The sequence below is a fragment of the Nematolebias whitei genome, chromosome 4 (genome assembly GCF_014905685.2).
Source record: "Nematolebias whitei isolate Nwh7 chromosome 4, NemWhi1, whole genome shotgun sequence".
NCBI lineage: Eukaryota > Metazoa > Chordata > Actinopteri > Cyprinodontiformes > Rivulidae > Nematolebias > Nematolebias whitei.
The window spans coordinates 50,966,120-50,986,725 of record NC_056501.1 but is presented as its reverse complement, the minus strand read 5'-3'; the positions used below and the strand labels follow the sequence as shown (position 1 = coordinate 50,986,725).

Below are 20,606 nucleotides of genomic sequence, written 5' to 3'. Positions count from 1 at the left end.
CACACACACACACACACACACACACACACACACACACACACACACACACACACACACACGCACACACACAGATCACTGGTACCCAACTTGACTGGCATTTTCTTATTCTCACACTCTCTTCTGTTAATTCCCTCCTTCATCATCTTCTTTCCTCTTTTCTTTCTTCAAAGGACAGTCTGTTTGTTTTTGAAGTGATGTTCTGTCTAATAGTCAATAGATTATTCATCTCCCAGCATACTGATAAATCCAGACGCTTCAGCACCATCAGCAAACAAAGGTCTCAGCCATAGGTGTCGCAACAGTTATACGGGAAAGGGACATGTCCCCCCACTTTTAAAAAATATTTTTTCGGAACACCTCTACCCCCACACAACATTTATCATGAAATATTAGTTCACCCAGTGTTGTTTTTATTTCTTCGTGAACAAATCCATTTCACTTGCTTAATAGGAGAACACAGTAGTCCCTCGCTACTTCGCGGTTCATTTGTCGCAGACTGATTGATTTTTCAAAATAAAATTGGACATGACACACAATTGGCTGATTGATGGATGAGCTGCATGATCAGCATCAGATTTTTATTTAAAATAAATTATTTTAAATTATTTAGCACCTACTGCACCTTTGTGCAGCCCACACTGCAGGATAAATTTCCTGCTGTAGCTGATATCCGTGCAGAACATAGAAGTGGGCGTGGCTGAGACCGCTTGCAGGTAATTGAGTGGCTCTTTTAGAGCTTTTAGAGTTTAGAAACATTGTTTAGAATATTGAAAGAGTGTGGGAAGGGTTTAAAACACCTATATATACAAAGTATATATATATATATACACATATATATATACTTTGTATATATATGTGTATATATATATACACACATATATATATATATATATATATATGTGTATATATATGTATGTATATATATATATATATATGTATATATGGTGAGGGACCAGACAAAGTGCAGCCTAAAGACGCCTTATGATGAGCACAATTAACGGAAACAACGTTCCCCCACCCAGACATGGGTCACCGGGGTCCCACTCTGGAGCCGGGCCTGGAGGTGGGGCATGCTGGCAAGCGCCTGGTGGCCGGGCTTTTACCCATGGAGCCCAGCTGTGTACAGCCCGAAGAGGAGATGTAGTTCCCCCTTCCCATGGGCTCACCACCTGTGGGAGGGGCCAAAGAGGTCGGGTGCAATGTGGGATGGGTGGTGGCCGGGGGCGGAGACCCTGGCAGTCTGATCCTCGGCTACAGAAGCTGGCTATTGGGACGTGGAATGTCACCTCTCTGGTGGGGAAGGAGCCTGAGCTGGTGTGTGAGGTTGAGAGTTTCCGGCTAGAAATAGTCGGATTCACCTCAACACATGGCTCTGGAACTAGTTTCCTTGAGAGGGGTTGGACACTCTTCCACTCTGGAGTTGCCCATGGCAAGAGGCGCCGAGCAGGAGTGGACATACTTTTTGCCTCCCATCTTGGTGCCTGTACGTTGGGGTTCACCCCAGTGAACGAGAGGGTAGCCTCCTTCCGCCTACGTGTGGGGGGATGGGTTCTGACGATCGTTTGTGCTTATGTGCCAAATGGCAGCTCAGATTACCCACCCTTTTTGGAGTCCTTAGAGGGGGTACTGGAGAGTACGTCTCCTGGGGGCTCCCTTGTTCTACTGGGGGACTTCAACGCTCACGTGGGCAATGACAGTGAGACCTGGAGTGGTGTGGTTGGGAAGAACGGCCACCCTGATCTGAACCCGAGTGGTGTTCTGTTGTTGGACTTCTGTGCTCGTCATGGATTGTCCATAACGAACACCATGTTCAAGCATAAGGGTGTCCATATGTGCTCTAGGCACCAGGACACCTTAGGCCGCAGTTCGATGATCAACTTTGTTGTCGTCTCATCTGATCTGTGGCCACATGTCTTGGACACTCGGGTGAAGAGAGGGGTGGAGCTGTCTACTGACCACTACCTGGCGGTGAGTTGGCTCCGATGGTGGGAGATGATGCTGGTCAGACATGGCAGACCCAAACGTATTGTGAGGATCTGCTGGGAACGTCTGGCAGAGTCTCCTGTGAGACAGAGCTCTAACTCCCACCTCTGGGAGAGCTACGAATATGTTCCGGGTGAGGTGGGTGACATTGAATCCGAGTGGACCATGTTTCGTGCCTCTATTGTCGAGGCGGCTTATCAGAGCTGTGGCCGCAAGGTTGTCGGTGCCTGTCGCCACGGTAACCCTCGAACCCGATGGTGGACACCGGCGATGAGGGATGCTGTCAGGCTGAAGAAAGAGTCATATCGGGCCTTTTTGACCTGTGGGACCTCGGAAGCACCTGATGGGTACCGGCATTCCAAGCAGCATGCAGCTCAGGTGGTCACTGAGGCAAAAACATGGGCATGGGAGGAGTTCGGAGAGGCCATGGAGAATGACTTACACATGGCTTCGAGGCAATTCTGGCCCACCATCCGGCGTCCCGGGGGGGGAAGTGGTATGCCACCAACCCTATTTATAGTGGAGCTGGTGTGCTGCTGACCTCAACTCAGGATGTCGTGTCGGTGGGCAGAATACTTCGAAGACCTCCTCAATCTCACTGGCACGTCTTCCACTAAGGAAGCGGAGCCTGGAACCTTGGGTCGGCTCTCCAATCTTTGGTGCTGAAGTCACAGAGGTGATTAAAAAGCTCAGTTTCTTAATCTTAAATCCCCCAAATTATTATCTAAAATATACAAGAAATTGTCTAGAATCAATGACTCCATAATGCTACCTGTTGCAAAATGGGAGTCAGATTTATCAATCAATTTTGACAAAAACACCTGGTCTCAAATATGTTTAGGAACATTTAAAATGACTAGAATCTCCAACTTACAATTAATACAGTATAAAGTTCTTTATAGAGTACATTATACAGGTCAGCGAACGTTTAGGATGGGATTTACATCATCTAACAACTGCTCACAGTGCACAGACAATATTCCTGATGATTATATCCATGCACTCTGGCTCTGCCCACCCGTTCAGAGGTTCTGGGTCCAGGTTTGTGAAGACTTGTCTAAATGTCTGAAATTTAATATTCCACTCTCTCCGTCTGTTTGCTTATTGGCTATCTTGGAAGATGTTACCCTGGAAAAAAAATACATGTCGCATGATTTTCACTGCCTTATGCATTGCAAAGAAAACCATAATCCTGAATTGGAAAAATAAAAATAATCTTAGCATTAATCAGTATAAAAATCTTCTGTTAGATCATATTAGTCTTGAAACAGCATCTGCCGACACATCGGATCAATCTCTCTGGGCTCCTTTGATCGGCTCCGTTACATAGTGAGGGTGGGTAGTCTGGGATCTGACCTTGTGGGGTCTTGGGGTTGATGTGGAGGTGGGTGTATGGGTTTGGGGCACCGGGGGGGTTGCCGGGGGCTGGGCTCTTGGGGGTACCTGGGCAGGGGGGGCACTGCTTTCGCCCTGGAGAGGGCCTGGGTGGTTCTGGGGGATGTCTGCTGGTGGCTGCATGCGGGCCCTCAGGTGGTCTGTGGCGGCGGTCGTGGGTCACCGATCTGGTAGCCTGGCTGTGCTGGGGTGGGTTCGGGGTGGGCGCGGGGGCTTGGGGTTCTGGGGGCTTGTCGCCCCCGGGCTTGGGCCTGTGGGGATCGGGGATCTTGGGCTCTGGCGGGCAGGTTGCCGGGCTCTGGGCCGGCTTGCGCTCTGGTGCCCGGTTCTGGGCAGGGGCCTTCGGCTCGCTGGTAGGTTGTGGGTTCAGGGGCTGGGGGGTTGGGTGTTTGGGGGCGTGACCAGTGGCCCCTAAGAGGGGGTAGTTTGACCCAGCCTAGGTGTCTAGTGTGCTATGTGTTTTGAGAGATGTCTGAATGAGGGGTGGGTGTAGTATTTCTTCTGGGGTGGGGACTGGGTGGATGTCCTTGGGGGCGGCCCGGGACTGTGCATGGCCGACTGGCTGGCCCCTTTCCTGTGGTGGGGGCTCGCTCCCGGTGCTTCCTGGCTCTGTCGGCGGTTGGGCGGGCGCTCTTGGCTGGGCCGCCCTGGTGGGGTTTGGCTTCATCTGGTGGCGGGCTGACTATGGTTTGTGGGGGTCTTGGTGGCCCTCAGGTGTGTGGGCCGCTGGTACTGCTTCTGGCGGCTCTCGGGGCTCTGTCCCTCTCTGGTCTGGAGCTCAGCGGGCCTGGCGGTCGGTCCAGATGGAGAGGTGTCTTGGCCTCAATCCCTGGGTGGACCTTGGGGAACTGGGGGGGGCTGTTGGGTCAGTGGGGGAGCTGACTCCCTGTGGGAGCATTTGCTCTTACAGTTATATTTCTCCCCATCCCTCACCATGCACTTCCACCCTCTTCATTTCAATTCCACACATTTAGGGTTGTTTGGGCTCGGGTGTGCTGCAACAATTTTACATCTCTGTTGACTAGCCACCTGGGACTCAATTTTATTGTACACCTTAGACATTCACTCATAACATCCTCATGACATTCACATATAAGAACTTGAGGTGGGCACTATGGCTATAGGTGGTGGGATGACCTTACTCTCGCCCCCTGTGCCTGTGCTCACTTACAATGGTTGCATTTAGACACTAGGGTTTGGATAGAGTTGGAGGGGAGGGGGAACTGGCATCATGCCAGCCTTTACTCCTTCTTCTTTCCTTTTTAATGGCACTATACAACAACACACATCAACAGCACATCTAGGGGCGGGGGTGTATGTGTCGGGGTCTTATTCTCTTCTTTTTTTTTTCTCTCACCCCCCTGGTTCCCTAACTGCCATTCCAGGGGTGGTGTCCGGGAGAAGGGCAGGCCGTCGGGTGTTGACCAGGACTATGTGGGGGTTCGGGTCTGGGGGATTGCCGTGGGCGGTGCTGCCGCTGTGCTCTCCCTGGGGTTGTTTGGACCCCCTGAGCTTGGCTCTTGGGTGCCATGGTTGGCCCGCTGGCCGGGGTGGCTGCCGGGGCCTGGCGGGTGGTCGGCTGGGGGCGCGTGTTTGGTAGTTGGCGGTGTGTGGGGGTGGTCGGTGGTGTGACCTCTTCGTGCGGGGGGGTGTCCTGTCGGCTGGGCATGGCCTGGGCCGGGTCTGGGATATTGGCTCCTCTCCGCTCGAGAATGAATGGGTCTATCTCCTGGGTTTGGGCATGAGCTGCCCCATGTAGAGGACGGGTACATGTCTTGGACCTGGGGGATATAGAGTGCGTATCGGGAATAAGAATTAAATTTATCGTTATTGTATGTCTTTGAGTGAGTGAGTGAGTGTGAGAATGAGGCTGGGACTGTGTGATTGTGTCTGTGTATGAATGGGTATTTGTTAGGCCGAGACTCGGACTGCCCCCTCTTTGATACAACTGGGGGTGCTTGGCATCGCGCCCCTATCGCGTGGCCCCCTGGTGGGGTGTGCCCTTGCCTGCCGGCGCGCTTGGGGCCCTTGGTGTCGGGGGCTGGGCACTTGGGCGTGTGTCGGCTTGGCCTGGTGTCTGCCTGGTGGGGCTCGGGTCCTCTGGCCCTGTCGGGCCTTGGCCTGGGTGGTGTGCGTCCTCGGTGCCCGGGCCTCGGTGCCCGGGCCTGGAACTGCATCGGTGCGGCGGGTTCCAGCGGGGGCCTATGAGTTTGTTGCTGTTGGCCCCGGGGGGTCACTGCATGTGGTCGCTGGTGGGGATCTTCCGGTTCTCCCCTGTGGTCCGATCTGGGGGGGTGGGTGAGTGGTTTGTCCTGTGTGGGTGGCCCTGGGGGCTCCGCAGTCGGGGTCCCTGCTGGGGTCTTGGGCTCTGGTCCCCCTTTTTTTTGTCTGCCTCTGGTCTTGGGGGTCGGGTCTCTGCTGCTTCACGGTTACTATTAAATGTTCTATTAGAGAAGCCTTATACACTTATGCATGCTCACAACCACACACAAATAGATGCAGGGATGCTTATGTAGGCTTTATATGTAGATATATAGATATATAGATATGTATGTGAATGTATATTCATGTGTATGTATGTATGTATATGGGCGTAGGTATGGGTATATATATTTATGGAAACTTACTGCAAAGCCATGAATATTTTAAGTTCTTTACACATATGTATTTTGTTGCTGTGTTTTGTCATGCTCTTTGCAGGTGAACAGACAGTGGCCGGGTGTTTTGCCGTGTGCTCTCTTTGTGTATATTTCTTATATTTTGGAGTATTACTTTGTCTTTTCTTTCTTTCTATCCTATTAAAAAAAAAAAAAAAAAAAAGCTCCTCAGTGGCAGGGCCCCAGTGGTGGATGAGATTCGCCCCGAGTTCCTTAAGGCTCTGGATGTTGTGGGGTTGTGTTGGCTTACATGACTCTGCAATATTGCGTGGACTTTGGGGGCAGTTCCCCTAGCTTGTCAGACTGGGGTGGTGGTACCCATATTCAAAAAAGGGGACCATAGAGTGTGTTCCAACTACAGGGGGATCACGCTCTTAAGCCTCCCTGGTAAGGTCTATTCAGGGGATCTGGAGAGGAGGGTCTGTCGGATAGTCAAACCTCAGATTCAGGAGGAGCAGTATGGTTTTCGTCCTGGTCTTGGAAAATTGGACCAGCTCTACACCCTCAGCAGGGTCCTGAAGGGTGCGTGGGAGTTTGCCCAACCAGTCTACATGTGCTTTGTGGACTTGACGAAGGCATTCGATCGCATCCCTTGGGGAGCCCTTTAGGGGGTACTCAAAGAGTATGGGGTAGCAGGCCCTTTGATACAGGCTGTTAGGTCCCTGTACGACCAGTGTCAGAGATTGGTCCGCATTGCTGGCAGTAAATCTGCTCATTCCCAGTGAGAGTTGGACTCCGCCAAGGTTGTCCTTTGTCACCGATTCTGTTCATAACTTTTACGGACAGAATTTCTAGACGCAGCCAAGGCGTTAAGGGGATCCATTTTGGTGGCCTTAGGATCACTTCTCTGTTTTTTTGCATATGATGTGGTCCTATTGGCTTCATCACGCCGTGATCTACAGCTTTCACTGGAGCGGTTTGCAGCCGAGTGTGACACAGCCAGGATGAGGTTCAGGTCCTACAAATCCCAGGCCATGGTTTTGAGCCGGAAAAGGGTAGAGTGCCCTCTCCGGCTCTGGGAGAAGGTCCTGCCCCAAGTGGAGGAGTTCAAGTATCTCAAGGTCTTGTTCACGAATGAGGGAAAAATGGAGCGTGAGATCAATAGGCGGATAGGTGCAGCATCGTCAGTGAAGCAAGCGCTGTACTGGTCTGTCGTGGTGAAGAGAGAGCTGAGTCAAAAGGCAAAGCTCTCAATTGGCATGGGCAGCTTGCATGTCTGGAAAGGCACCATTAATGCAGAGAACTATGTTCAGGTTCTAGAACAACATATGCTCCCATCTAGACGTCATCTCTTTCAGGGAAGACCCTGCATTTTTCAACACGATAATGCCAGACCACATTCTGCAGCAATCACAACATCATGGCTCCATAGGAGAAGGATCTGGGTACTGAAATGGCCAGCCTGCAGTCCAGATCTTTCACCTATAGAGAACATTTGGCGCATCATAAAGAGGAAGGTGTGACAAAGAAGGCCCAAGTTGATTGAACAGTTAGAGGCCTGTATTAGACATGAATGGGAGAGCATTCCTATTTCTAAACTTGAGAAACTGGTCTCCTCTGTCCCCAGACGTCTGTTGAGTGTTGTAAGAAGAAGGGGGGATGCCACACAGGGTAAAAATGGACTTGTCCCAACTTTTTTGGGATTTGTTGATGCCATGAAATTTGGAAACAACAGATTTTTCCCTTAAAATGACACATTCTCTCAGTTTAAACTTTTGATCTGTGATTTGTGTTCTATTCTGAATAAAATATTAGATGTTGGCACCTCCATATCATTGCATTCAGTTTTTATTCACAATTTGTTTAGTGTAACAACTTTTTTGGAATCCGGTTTGTATTTATATATACAAAAATACACTGCTACTTATAATAATAATAATAATAATAATGTCATCACAATGTCAGCACTGTATGTTTCCATACAATGGCGAAATTAGTCTCTGCATTTAACCCATCCATCACCTTATACAACTATAAGTGCTATGTGTTGTCATCATTGTATATTACCATACAATGGCGAAATTAGTTATCTGCATTTTACCCATCACACCTGAGATACACCCAGGTTGAGCAGTGGGCAGTTATGTAGGTGCCCAGGAAGCAATTGGGGATTGGGTGTCTTGCTCAGACACCACAACATGTAGGAATGACAGAGAATCAAACCTGGGGCTTTCGGGTCCCGATTCGGCTGCCCTGTCTCTACCCCATCTCGGCCCCCAAACTATTATTCCTACTATTCCAAGTTGAAGGTTTTTCACTTGCAGGGCTTCAGTACAGATCCCCCGCAATAAACGAGCGACTACTGTACTCAAACCACTAAAAATCCACTCCAGGTTTTCCTGGTTACCTACAACAACCCCACACCATGCAGTGTTTCCCCGAGGTCACCTGCCTTGGCTGGGCACTCACGGGGGGAGGAGAGGGAGACACCTCTGTTTTGTGCAATAGCTTTGTGCTGGTAGTTGTTGATGGGGTGGGGGGTTAGGATGCGTGGGAGAAACGGAGCGTGCTCTATTCACACAAGGAGAGCTGTTGGTCAGACTTCTTGTTGCTCTCTAAAATAATTACTGACTCAAGTGTTTGATATGTAGGTAATCGTAAATGTTTAACAACCTGTTAAAATACATCAGAATGCAGGAAATGCATCTATTCAATAATTTCTAGGGGAGGACCCCCCTCCACCCCACCCAGTGTCCTCCCCACATTACAACTGGTCAATGGTCTCAGCACTTATCTTTGGTTGAGAAAACGGCATTAAACCAGAGGAGTCATGTAAAAGTGTGGCTGTGTAATATTAGCTAATGTAACGTTCCTTCACACCAGTATGTATTTTAAAGAGTTTCTGTATTAGGCTGATTGAAACCTTTTGTGTCTGAGCTATTTAGTTTATTTCCTGCATCTTCTGTGTTTGTGTTCATCACAAGGTCAGAAACTGAGAGTGTAAAATGTGTGGGGCGTGGTCGGTGTTCAAAACACGTCAAATCACACTCAGGTCCTGAAATCTCTGTCCTCTCCTCTGCCCCCCAGGTAAGATCAAGTACTCAGAACAAGTGTATGACTCCTGCATGGAGGCATTCGACTGCCTGCCGCTGGCAGCGCTGATGAACCAGCAGTTCCTGTGTGTCCATGGGGGGCTTTCACCAGAAATCCACACGCTGGATGACATCAAGAAGGTACGACAAGAAACACAAAAACATACGCTTTAGGATTAACAACGCAGACTTAGTACAAGTAAACTGTGGCAGTCTAAACCACCACTGTACAATAATGGGTATCATTGCAAACTAGTAAATAATAGATAATAATGCAGTTATTAATTAATAAAATTTTTCAATTCAGTTGATTTATATAGCGCCAAATCACAACAAAGTTGTCTTAGGACACTTTACAGGAACATTCACATACAAAGAAAAGCCAATTAGTAAAGTTCTCTATCTAAGGATGGATAGATTAAGCTGTAAAACATGTAATAAACCATTAATAAACAGTAATAGTACATTTCAAATCAAATACTGACTTGTTTCCTGCTGAATAGTGAGCGATCATGAATCAGGACTCTCCATTCTCACAGATTTCGTATGCTCTTTGTAATTTACATTTTAAATCTGTGTTCTTTAGCTTTAACAGGTCTCTTTTGTAAATGAGTCCTCGAGGCTCGATGAGACTGACCGGTATAAATGAATGAATTGAAAATTTGAACAAATATCGAGCATTTGTCAGTAAGTGACCTGCAAAGTTACTTGGTTAAAAAGAAGCTGAGCAACAATTAAGAATATATTACATTTACATTTACATGTGTGAATCAGGTAGAACAATTTATCGTGCCACTTAATGAGCGTGCTTCGGTGTACAGTGTTTTGTAACTGTTTTATGAACACTTATTAATGTTTTGTAAAATGTTTACAACTGATACCTTATGGAGTCACAGCATTCAAGATGGCTGCCACAGCAAAGTCAGTTTTACAACTTTGAGCTGAAATTAAAGAGTTTGTAGCAGAGACAGGTCCCCAACTTACACTTACTTTTACATCTTAGTACTAACAGATTACAATACTGTTTGTGGGTATTTGTTTGAGGGCGGCTGTGGCTCAGTGGTTAGAGCAGTCGTCCTCCAATGCAGGAGTTGGGAGTTCGAATCCACCAGCAGTCACATGCCGAAGTGTCCCCGGGCAAGACACTTAACCTCCAATGTCATAGCCTCTGATGTGTGTCCCACCAGTGTATGAATGTGATCTAAAGCTCTGATTAGTCTCTTTAGAATGATTTGTTCAATTATCTTTGTAGAGATCTAGTATAGAGCTGTATGAATGGGTAAATGAGGCACAGATTGTAAAGAGCTTTGAGTATCTCTATAAGATAGAAAGGCGCTGTATAAGTACAGTCCATTTACCATTTGTCCATCCATGCATCCATTATTTTTACTTGTTTCTTCCTTGTCGGGTCATGGGGGTCACTGGTACCCATATCCAGCAGTCACTGTGCAAGAGGCCTGGGACACGGTGGACATGTCTCCAGTCCATCACAGGGACATATGGAGACAAACGAGACAAATTCACTCTCTCACTCACACCTAGAGACAATTTAAATCAATCAGTTTTACATGCATGTTTTGATCTGTGGGAGGAAACAGGAGTACCTGGAGAAAACCCACACAGCACAGAGAGAACATGCAAACTCCCCCCAGAAAGACCCTCGGCCGGGATTCGATCCAGTGACCTTCTCACTGAAAGGCAACAGCTCTGCCAGCTGAACCACCGTGCTACACTGTTTGTCTCTTACGTCTGCTAAGCTAAAGTTTGGTGTGAGAAGCTGTAAAACTTCACCAACACAGTTCAAATGATTTTCGTTGTGTGAAATCTTGTGATTGACCTTGTTACAGTTTATTTTTATTTATTAACCTTTATTTAACCAGGCAAATCCCATTGTTACAGTTACTATGCATGTTCAAAGTCAGTGCTTTGTGGTCTAAATAGATCCATGCATACTTCTGGTTCATTGAAATATATTTAGTCTAAACTGAGTTCACAGTAAGTGTTTCAGCTGCTCTGCAGTCATTCGATTCAGTTTATTTATAAAGCGCCAAGTCCCAACAGAAGTCATCTCAGGACACTGAACAGAAACATTCATATACATTCAGACACCTGGCAACATTGCACCTTGAGCTCACAATATAAAATACTAATAAAGTTAATTTTTACATATGTCTGTATGGAACAGTCAATAAGAAGCAGGTGTAAAAGACAGCTATGAAAGTATTAGGTGCACTTCACCTGATTTTTTTTTGCATGTGCATTAGTTACTGTAAAGAGTTCAGCTAACTGGTGAAGTCAACTAGGTATTAAATGGCCGCCACAACTTATTGACCTTGGCCATCACAAAAACGTCTAAACTGTCAGCCCGACAGGTACTGAAGTAAAAGCTGAGCAGAGCTTCATTCACAGGACACATTCTGAATGAACGTTCTTCACCTGATCAATCCACAGCGCCGCTCCTCCACAAGACCATCCCTGTTGGAAACTCTGGCCTGAAACAAGGCTGGTAATATGCATTTCTTCAATGAATTTTATTTCATCTCTTTGAAGGATTGTTAACTTTTTAAATTATTTACAATTTATCATATGCTTTATGAGCTTCTGCATATGTCCAACTTATTCACAGGGATTTACAGTTTAAGCCAAAGCTTCTCAATCAGAGGAAAAGGGCAGTAGTCTCAATACATTGTCTAACAAGTTAAGAAAATTAACCATTTAATTAAGTCATTTACATTTATTAAATTTAAATGTATTTATAGCAGCAAAACTCAAAATAAATGAAACGGGCTGGTGGCATTACTTGAAACATGACTAATGAAAGGATGGGCCCTGCACTGCCTGGTCGCACGCTGCTGATGGCTCCTGAAGACGATGGAGGACAGTATCAAGACGTTTTGACAACCTTTGTCCAGCTCCTGAACCTCTGAATAGGTTTGTTGAGCCTATCAGGCACCTCCTGAACTTTGTCAGAACAGAACCAGAGTAAGAACGATACTGCAGACTCATAAAACACCAGCTCTTTTACTTTGTGTGTTTATGGGCCAGAGCCGCTGCAGCAGGAACAAATGACTCCGGGGCTCTTGAAGACAGCTGCCTGGATTTATTCCAGCCCACTCTGCCATCCAAGGGGGCGTCCATTTATCTGGACTCATGTCTCGTCTCATACCTCTTGAAGGCCGCCATAGACGCTTGTTTGTTGCTGAAGTTGAGCAACTCCACAAAGCTTTGCACCAACTTTAATGAATCCACTTCATTTTAGCTTCAGGGCTTTTACCTGAACTTCAACGTGTACTGGATTAAAAAAGGAGAATAGAAGAGTTCAGATTATTAGGATTGGCTCAAGCAAAATGTATTTTTCAGTAAAAGTCCTAGCATTCTTTAAAGTAATGCATGTTGTCTGCAACCTTGAAAATGGTCTTAAAATGAAATGAATGAATGTCTACGTAAATATTTGCTTGTTTATTATTAGGGTTTTTTTTTTTTCTCAGGCAAGAAAAAAAAAGTCTGATAGGAATTTTTTCGGCTCCAACTCCTACATGTGTCCAGTTAACCACTGGTTTTGTCCAAACAGGTCTCACTTGTGAATGAGTCTTCGAGGCTCAATGTGATTTATCTGTTTAAATAAAGGTTGAATGAATGAATGAATGAAAAAAATAAAGTTAAAACCATTTTGGTCACACCTTGAAAATGATGCTATCCATGATTTCATGTCAAAAGATGTGTTAGCTTTCTGAAGAGGATCAGTCTCAGTCACCAAATTAGAGCTCAGTACTAGTCAAATTAACTGAGTCATAGTATTTTTTGTGTTTACATTGGTCACTTAGCTGTGGTGGCCATTCTGAATTGGGTTTGACCCCAAATGTGAACCAGCTGTACCTGATGGAAGATATATGTATGTATTTAATGAGCTATTAAAGAGATAATTAAATTATCCTTACAGTACCATCCGCCAGACAGACAAAGATGAGTCTAATAGTTTACGGCAAACATAAAACAACAGAAACTGTACGAGTACTTGGCACTTGGTGATGACTCTCAGCTTCTACGACACTAAATTTTAGCTCAATAACTGTCAAATGGCCTGATTTCACGCCATTTTTATGTTTTCCAAGTTTGAAGCTGTGGCAGCCATCTTGAATGTGGTTGACTTCAAAGGTTATTCAATAGTAACTACAGTATACTTGCAGTAATTAGTTTCTATTCTTTATTTCTGATTTTAGTATTTGTATTTGAGTCTGTATTTATATCAGTACTTGTCCAGTGCTTCGTGAGATTACAAACAGTACAGACAAACGCACACGCAGGCAAAAACCTGGTCTGCTTTCGTCTTCAGTGTTAAAGATGTCTCACACTGACACCAAAAACACAGCAGCTCCAAACTGCAAAACTTTTAGAACTGATTTCCAACAATTTGTTCAACAAATCAACTCATAAGGAGCATGGAAGCACACCGGGGAGAGAAGCCTCACATGGGTGTACACAGCACCACGCAACACAAAGACACACACGTCCTCCTCTAATGGCAGTGTTTCCATGGTGAATCTGCTGGTGTGACATCTTCTCCCTCCTGTGTGGTGAGGGTTGCCATGGAGATGCTCTGCTCCGACAGTGTGTGTTTATTTTTTGTGCGTGCCCTCTTTCTTGTCCGATGTCTACGATAAGAGTTGACCTGTCTTCATTTTCGTGTGTATCTCTGAGGTTTCCGTCCGTTTGTCTTCTGTCCCAGTTGGACCGGTTTAAAGAGCCCCCGGCGTTCGGGCCCATGTGCGACCTGTTGTGGTCCGACCCCCTGGAGGACTTTGGCAATGAGAAGACCCAGGAGTACTTTGGGCACAACACAGTCAGAGGATGCTCCTATTTCTACAGGTACAGGAAGACAAAACAACTCTTCAAAACATTGCTGCAGCAGACGGAAACAAAACTAATGACTTTTATTGATTGTGATCTGTGTTTGGGCAGAAATATGAACTAACCTGATCTTGAAACAGGAGGACACACAATATCCACACAGAAGAAATATCATCAAAATTTACCAGCTGGAACTGGGATTGATGCATTTCACTGAGCTTAGTCAGCGTATCTCAGTAGCCCCAGTGCCTTGTGGGTAAATATTGAAGGTACTCATCTGCAAATCAGTAATCTAATAAGTTTCGTGACGACGTCGGGGTGCTGGAGATGTGAGAACAGAAAGAGTCCACAGTTACATCTCATCCGGCAACATCCACTAATATTTGCTGGGATTTGTAGCAGAGATGGAAAAGCTTGGTTATCAACACCCCCCCCCCCCCCCCACACACACACACACACACAGTTTGGTTTCAGCATAAAAAGATATCCGACAATCCCTGGGGAGACTGCACGGTTCTGTTGCTATGACGACTGGCTACTCCTGCCAGTGATATTAAGATACTGCAAGAGAACGAGGGGAGAGCAACGCAGCAGAGTGGGATGGAGGTGGTGGGGGAGATGAAGGATTGATAAGAAAATAATAATCAAGATGGAGGGATCCAGAAACAAGCAGCTGCCGTCTCAGAGACAGATGTTCTCGTCGCTGTGTTCCTTGTATGTTGAAGGTGGTGTTATGACATGTTCTGTGTTGCAAACACAGAGATTTTCTATGTTTAGGAGACCCAGCATCAGTGTGCGCTCACCTCACTGGCGCCCCCTGCTGGTCCCAGCCTGACCATCAGAGAACGAGGGGCCTCCTCATCGCCCTCTGTCTCAGGGTTTACAGTTTGGTTCTCACAGGAAGTCTTTGGGATGTTTCTTCCTCAGTGTTTTATCTGCTACTCTCATGTTTTGTGGCCTTTTCTCTCTGCCCCCAGCTATCCAGCAGTGTGTGAGTTCTTACAGACCAACAACCTGCTGTCAATCATCAGAGCGCACGAGGCACAGGATGCAGGGTGAGTTGTCACGGTCTGGTCCTCATCTCAGCGCAACGGGAGCAGCATTTAGCTCTGCTCACCTCAACATCTCACGTTTTCTCCCCCACAAAGAAAAATTTAAACACCAAACAGACAGTTCAGATATTTTCTATCTGGTTCTGGGGAAAGATTAAGAGCAAATATTATCTTACCTGTTGCAGATGGCTCTTGGAACGAGCTCATTTAGATCAAGAGAGTTTAATTCTGACTGGACTGACACACTAACAGCTTGTTTAAGTCGGACCATTCATTCAACCTTTATTTATACAGGTTAATCCCACTGAGCCTCGGGGACTCATTTACAAGAGAGGTCAAGCTCCAAACAGCTCCAAACTAAAACACTTCACAACTGTTCACGTGAATAGACTTCTACAACCCTTTGCATGATCATCAGTCTTATAATACATGTTTCTTCTTGCCAAAATACTGTGGTATTCTTGTGATGAGGCCCGCAGGCTGCACCAGACGTGTGAACTAGCTGCTCTTATTAGCACTTGTAGATAACCAAACATTTCTTTTAGCCACATAATGTGAAGTAACTGCAGGGGAAAACTGATTAAATAAGGTAGTGCATAAACTTGTTTATACCCTCCAGGTGAAGAAAAACAAACATATTGATCACTGAAATATGTTGAAACTGAAAATAATAATAATAATAATAATAATAATAATAATAATAAGAAAAACATAATAAACTAATTAACATCAGTAGTTTTTTATGTATTTTAATTTTAGAATTATTTAAAAAATGCAAAGTAACAAAACTGGCCTTAACAAAAAGGATGGTTCCCTTAACTGAATATTTTACCATCGTTTGAGTCAACCTGCAGTCGAGTGATTTAAGTCTCTCTGCACCGGTCCACAGGTGTTCTGGTCCACTCCTCATGAGCAAACTGCTCCGCTTGTCTCAGGTTTGAAGAGTTCCTTCTCCAGATGTTTCATCTCTTTCTACAGATGTTCAACAGGACTTAGATCAGAGCTCAGGTCACTTCAGAACAGTCCAGTGTTTGGTTCTGAGACATTCATGTGTGTTTTGGGTCATTATCCTGTTGGAGGACCCATGACCTGCGACTGAGAACAAGCTTTCTGAACCTGGACATCACGTTTAGCTCCACAGTGCCTTGACAGTCTTGAGACTTTATTGTACCCTGCTCAGATTTGAGACGCCCCAAAGCAGCTCCAGACCAGAACCGAGCCTCCTCCACTGTTCAGTGCTCTTTTCTTGCTGTGCTTCATATTTCTGTCTGTGAACTTGGAGCTCATGGGACTCCAGTTTTCATCCATCATAAGAACATTCACACAGATGTTTTTGTGACTTGGACTTATGCATTTTAGGTAATTCTATCCTGATTTTTATTTTTATGTCCTCCTCGGTCGTCTTCCATTTAGTCCACTTTGACTCAAACATTGACCAATGGTGCAGCCTGACACTGATGAACCTTGACCTCGGAGTTCACCTCTAATCTCTGGAAGTTGTTCTGGTTACCATTCATGTTGTCCATCTCTTCAATTTGACATTTCCTCTTGCGGACACATCCATAAGGTTGGCTCCTGTGACTCTTAAACTTCTGAATAGTCTGTTCAGCTGTAGTCACAGGAACGTCAAGCTGCTCGGAGATGGTTTAAATCATTTACCTTTAACATGCTTGTAAATTATTGTCTTTCTAAGCGCCTGAGACAAATCTGTCCTTAGTTTTCTGTGGTCCGTGTTCAGTGTGGACACACCATGATGCCAAACAGCACAGTGACTACTTTTCAAACTTTACCTATGCAGACTGACTGATGACAAGACGGAACCTGCTGATGTTCATTACAGGACACCATCCTTTCTGTCAAGGACAGTTTTATGATTTTTCTGAGCTCTGTGGAACAAAAATAAATAAAAAAATCAAACAATATTTGATTTTAATTGATTGATCTGTTGTAAATTAATGTTTTTTTATATATTTTTGTCAGCTTCAAGTTACTTTAATGACCTTTGTGAGTTTTTCTTTCTCTAACCAGCAGTTAAGAACAAATTTATCTGTGCCTGTGTGAAATAAATGTAACTTTTTATGCTTTAGTTTTTACAAAGTCAGCAATCAAGTTGTCGGCTCATCAGTCAGAAAACAAATGTGAAAATAGGCCATAATTTTAAAGAGCTAGTTGAAAATAAAACAGGTCGCAAACTCCAAGAATTCAGTGACACTGAAAAGAAAAAAGTTCCTTTTTTTTTTCAGTTCTGAGACAGGAACCATCTTCAGCAGTCAGTGTGTGAGATCTTGGCTTATAATTATATTCATATGTATTTATTTCACTAAAGCTGCTGTAGATTTATCACAGCACTTAGACTGAGAGTTTGTTTCTTCCTGTTGGGTGGATCCATCCCCGAGCGTTTTATCCATCATCCAGACAGCTTGTCGTGGTTCAGCGGTCAGATGCACTCGCTGGTATTAAAACAGAATTATGTTCGTGGGACGTGCTTCTGAGTTGCTGAGATTTCACTCAGTCACATAAAACTGACAGCAACTTTTTAAATGAATAATCGTAACAAGTAACTTAAAGAAAAACAAGGGTCAGAGCCAGAGCTGTCTCTGACCCTGAGCTGGAGGCTGACTACAAAACAAAAACTCTTTTCCACAAACATATTTTTTATAATCATTTTGTTTTTTAAATCATAAGATTAGTGAAGTATTGTATTTATGTTAGTGTGACAAATCTGTGAAATAAAGGAGATCTGATGTTTTTCGTTACGAGAACCGATCAACAGAGGACACCATCTCCTCTGTGGTCCACACTGCTCTCAACCACCTGGAGCAGAAGGACTCCTACGTCCGTATGCTCTTTGTGGACTTCACATCTCCTTCAATACCATGATCCCCCAAACCCTGATGGACAAACTATCCACACTAGGACTAAGCCCCTCCATTTGCAACTGGGTACTAGACTTTTTAACAAACAGACCACAGTTAGTGAGGATCCACAACCTCTCCTCCTCCACCATAACCCTCAGCACTGGCTCTCCTCAGGGATGTGTGTTGAGCCCCCTCCTGTTTACTCTGCTCACGTATGACTGTGCAGCTACCCATCCAGGCTGTCACATTGTAAAGTTTGCAGATGATACAGCGGTGGTGGGATGCATCACAAACAATGATGAGTCCAGCTACAGGCAAGAGGTGGAACACCTGGAGAGCTGGTGCAGAGAGAATAACCTTCACATCAATGTGAAGAAGATGATGGAGATGATTGTGGACTTCAGAAGGAACAAAAACATCTACACCCTGTTGGATTTAATATTTTATACATTTTTATAATTCCTATCAAGCACTCAAATGTCATGTCACATAAAGGGTGTGCGTGTCTTTCTTCCAAGGTTGAACTATGTTTATAGAAAATGTTTGCTAATTCTAACTAGTTGACCTTTAAATATAATCTCATAGTAGCTAAGGATAATTTTACAAGTTCACATTTGATAAATTACAAGCAATCAAATCAGGCCAGAGAGCAGACTGATTAACATAAATAAAGCTAGAACACAGCTCTTTAATTTAGACAATATAGTTTGACTAAGTAAAATCAAATTAAAAGTATAACCATGATCCAAATAAAAACACGAACATAAGTTAGATAATATAATTATTCCTAGAAATAAACAACTATTTCAAATCAGTGTTATCACTAAGGTATAATCACGTTAAACAAACAGTGTTAACAGTTTAAACGCAGACACAGAAACTAAGATGAATCTGCCTTAAAAACAATCACCCGGCCTCCAACAGATATTGAATTAACATACCCATGAGGTAGATAATTAATAATTACGTATAAACAATTTGACACGAATCATTTTTGTATCCCTAAAGTAGAATAGCAAGTTAAACGTTAAACAAAAGCCGATTTCGGTGTACCAAAACTTATCTGAAATATAGACGTTAACATCCTTGAGGGGGCGGGCTAAGTCATAACCATAGCGACAGAAGCTGAACCAATCAGGAAGCTAGCCTTCTCAAACGGGGATAAAAGGCTGGAAATGACACACGCCCACTGAGCATTTTCCGGGAGGCGCACACGGCGGCGGTTCGTTCTTAATGCTCCATTTATATGCATATATCTTATTAATGTAATTGTTTGTCTCTGAATATCTGTAACCCATGTTGTGTCAAATAAATCTTTTATATGAAGGGCGACGCCTCAGCCGTTTTGAACACGACGTGGTATTCTAACCACAACAACCCCCCTGAACATAAGAGGATCTGCAGTGGAAGTGGTCTCCAGCTACAAGTACTTGGGTGTACACATGAACGACAACCTCAGCTGGAGCAACAACACTACCAGCCTGATCAAGAAAGCTCATCAGAGACTCTTCTTCCTCAGGCGGCTGAGACGAGCTGGTCTGGAAGCTCAGTCCTCACCTCCTTCTACAGGTGTGCAGTGGAGAGCATCCTGTGCTCCAGCATCAATGTGTGGCATGGAGGCTGCACAGCTGCAGAAAGAAAAGCTTTGCAGAGAGTGGTGAAGGCTGCACAGAAGATGTTGGAGTCAGTCTCCCCACCATCACAGACATCTACACCTCCAGATGCAGGAAGAGGGCCACCTGCATCATGAAGGACCACACTCACCCAGCACACACACTTTTTGCCCCGCTCCCCTCAGGAAGGAGGTTAAGGAGCATTAAGTGTAGAACCACTAGACTGAGGAACAGCTTCTACCCTGAGGCTGTTAGACTCATGAATCTCTAACCAGAAAAATCACTGTGAAAAAAAATCCCTGTAATGCCACTTGATTGTTGATATGTGCTGCTGTTTATCCATGCTGCTGATCTCATGCTGCTGATTATTTCATGCTGCTGTGTTCATTCATACTCACACAGACTCATGTTCGTGCTGCTGTTCGGCGTTTTGTTTTTGTGCTATGAGTGCTTAGTGTATTTTTCAAAATATCCTGCTGCATGCTCAATAATCCAGGTAGAAAAATCCAAAAAAGTTCAATCTGGTCCTCTGGACATTCAAAAAAACAAAAACAAAACAAAGCAAAAAAACTAGAAACGTTTCGTCTCTCATCCGAGAGACTTCCTCAGTCTGAGGTGCTGTATGAAGGCCAAGCTGCCGGCCAAGCTGATGGTGCAGTTCTACACGGCCATCATCGAGTCCATCCTCAGCTCCTCATCACGGTGTGGTACGCCGGGGCCACTGCCAGGGACAGACTCAGACTGCAGCGCGTTGTGCGCTCAGCTGAGAAGGTGATCGGCTGCAGCCTTCCATCCCTCCACGACCTGTACGTCTCCAGGACTGTGAGGCGAGCAGGTCGGATCACAGCTGACCCTGCTCACCCTGCACACGGACTGTTTGAACCACTCCCCTCAGGCAGGAGGCTTCGGTCCATTCGGACCAGAACCTCCCGCCATAAGAACAGTTTCTTCCCCTCTGCTGTTGGACTCCTGAACACTCATAATGCTACCTCATAATTTCTGCTTTGGTCACATTACATCTGTATTATAACTGAATACTCCACCTGTACTGTTCTCTAAGCTTTTTTATTGTTTTCTATTGTATGGGTGTACATATGGTTATGTTATGGTTTTAATTTTACTTTATTTGTGGGTGTACACAGGTCTTATGTCTTATGTAATGTTCTCA

The 20,606-nt window shown here is 45.0% G+C and overlaps 1 protein-coding gene across 1 annotated transcript in view; it reads left to right on the top strand.

Annotated features, from left to right (window-relative positions):
* Nucleotides 1-20,606, top strand: part of ppp3cb (protein phosphatase 3, catalytic subunit, beta isozyme) — a 69,528-nt gene that overhangs the window by 26,092 nt on the left and 22,830 nt on the right. Inside the window, exons 5-8 of the mRNA XM_037675114.1 lie at nucleotides 9,063-9,208; nucleotides 13,794-13,933; nucleotides 14,893-14,970; nucleotides 17,211-17,236. Coding sequence (XP_037531042.1) covers nucleotides 9,063-9,208; nucleotides 13,794-13,933; nucleotides 14,893-14,970; nucleotides 17,211-17,236 — 390 coding nt within the window. The remainder of the gene's footprint in view (nucleotides 1-9,062; nucleotides 9,209-13,793; nucleotides 13,934-14,892; nucleotides 14,971-17,210; nucleotides 17,237-20,606) is intronic.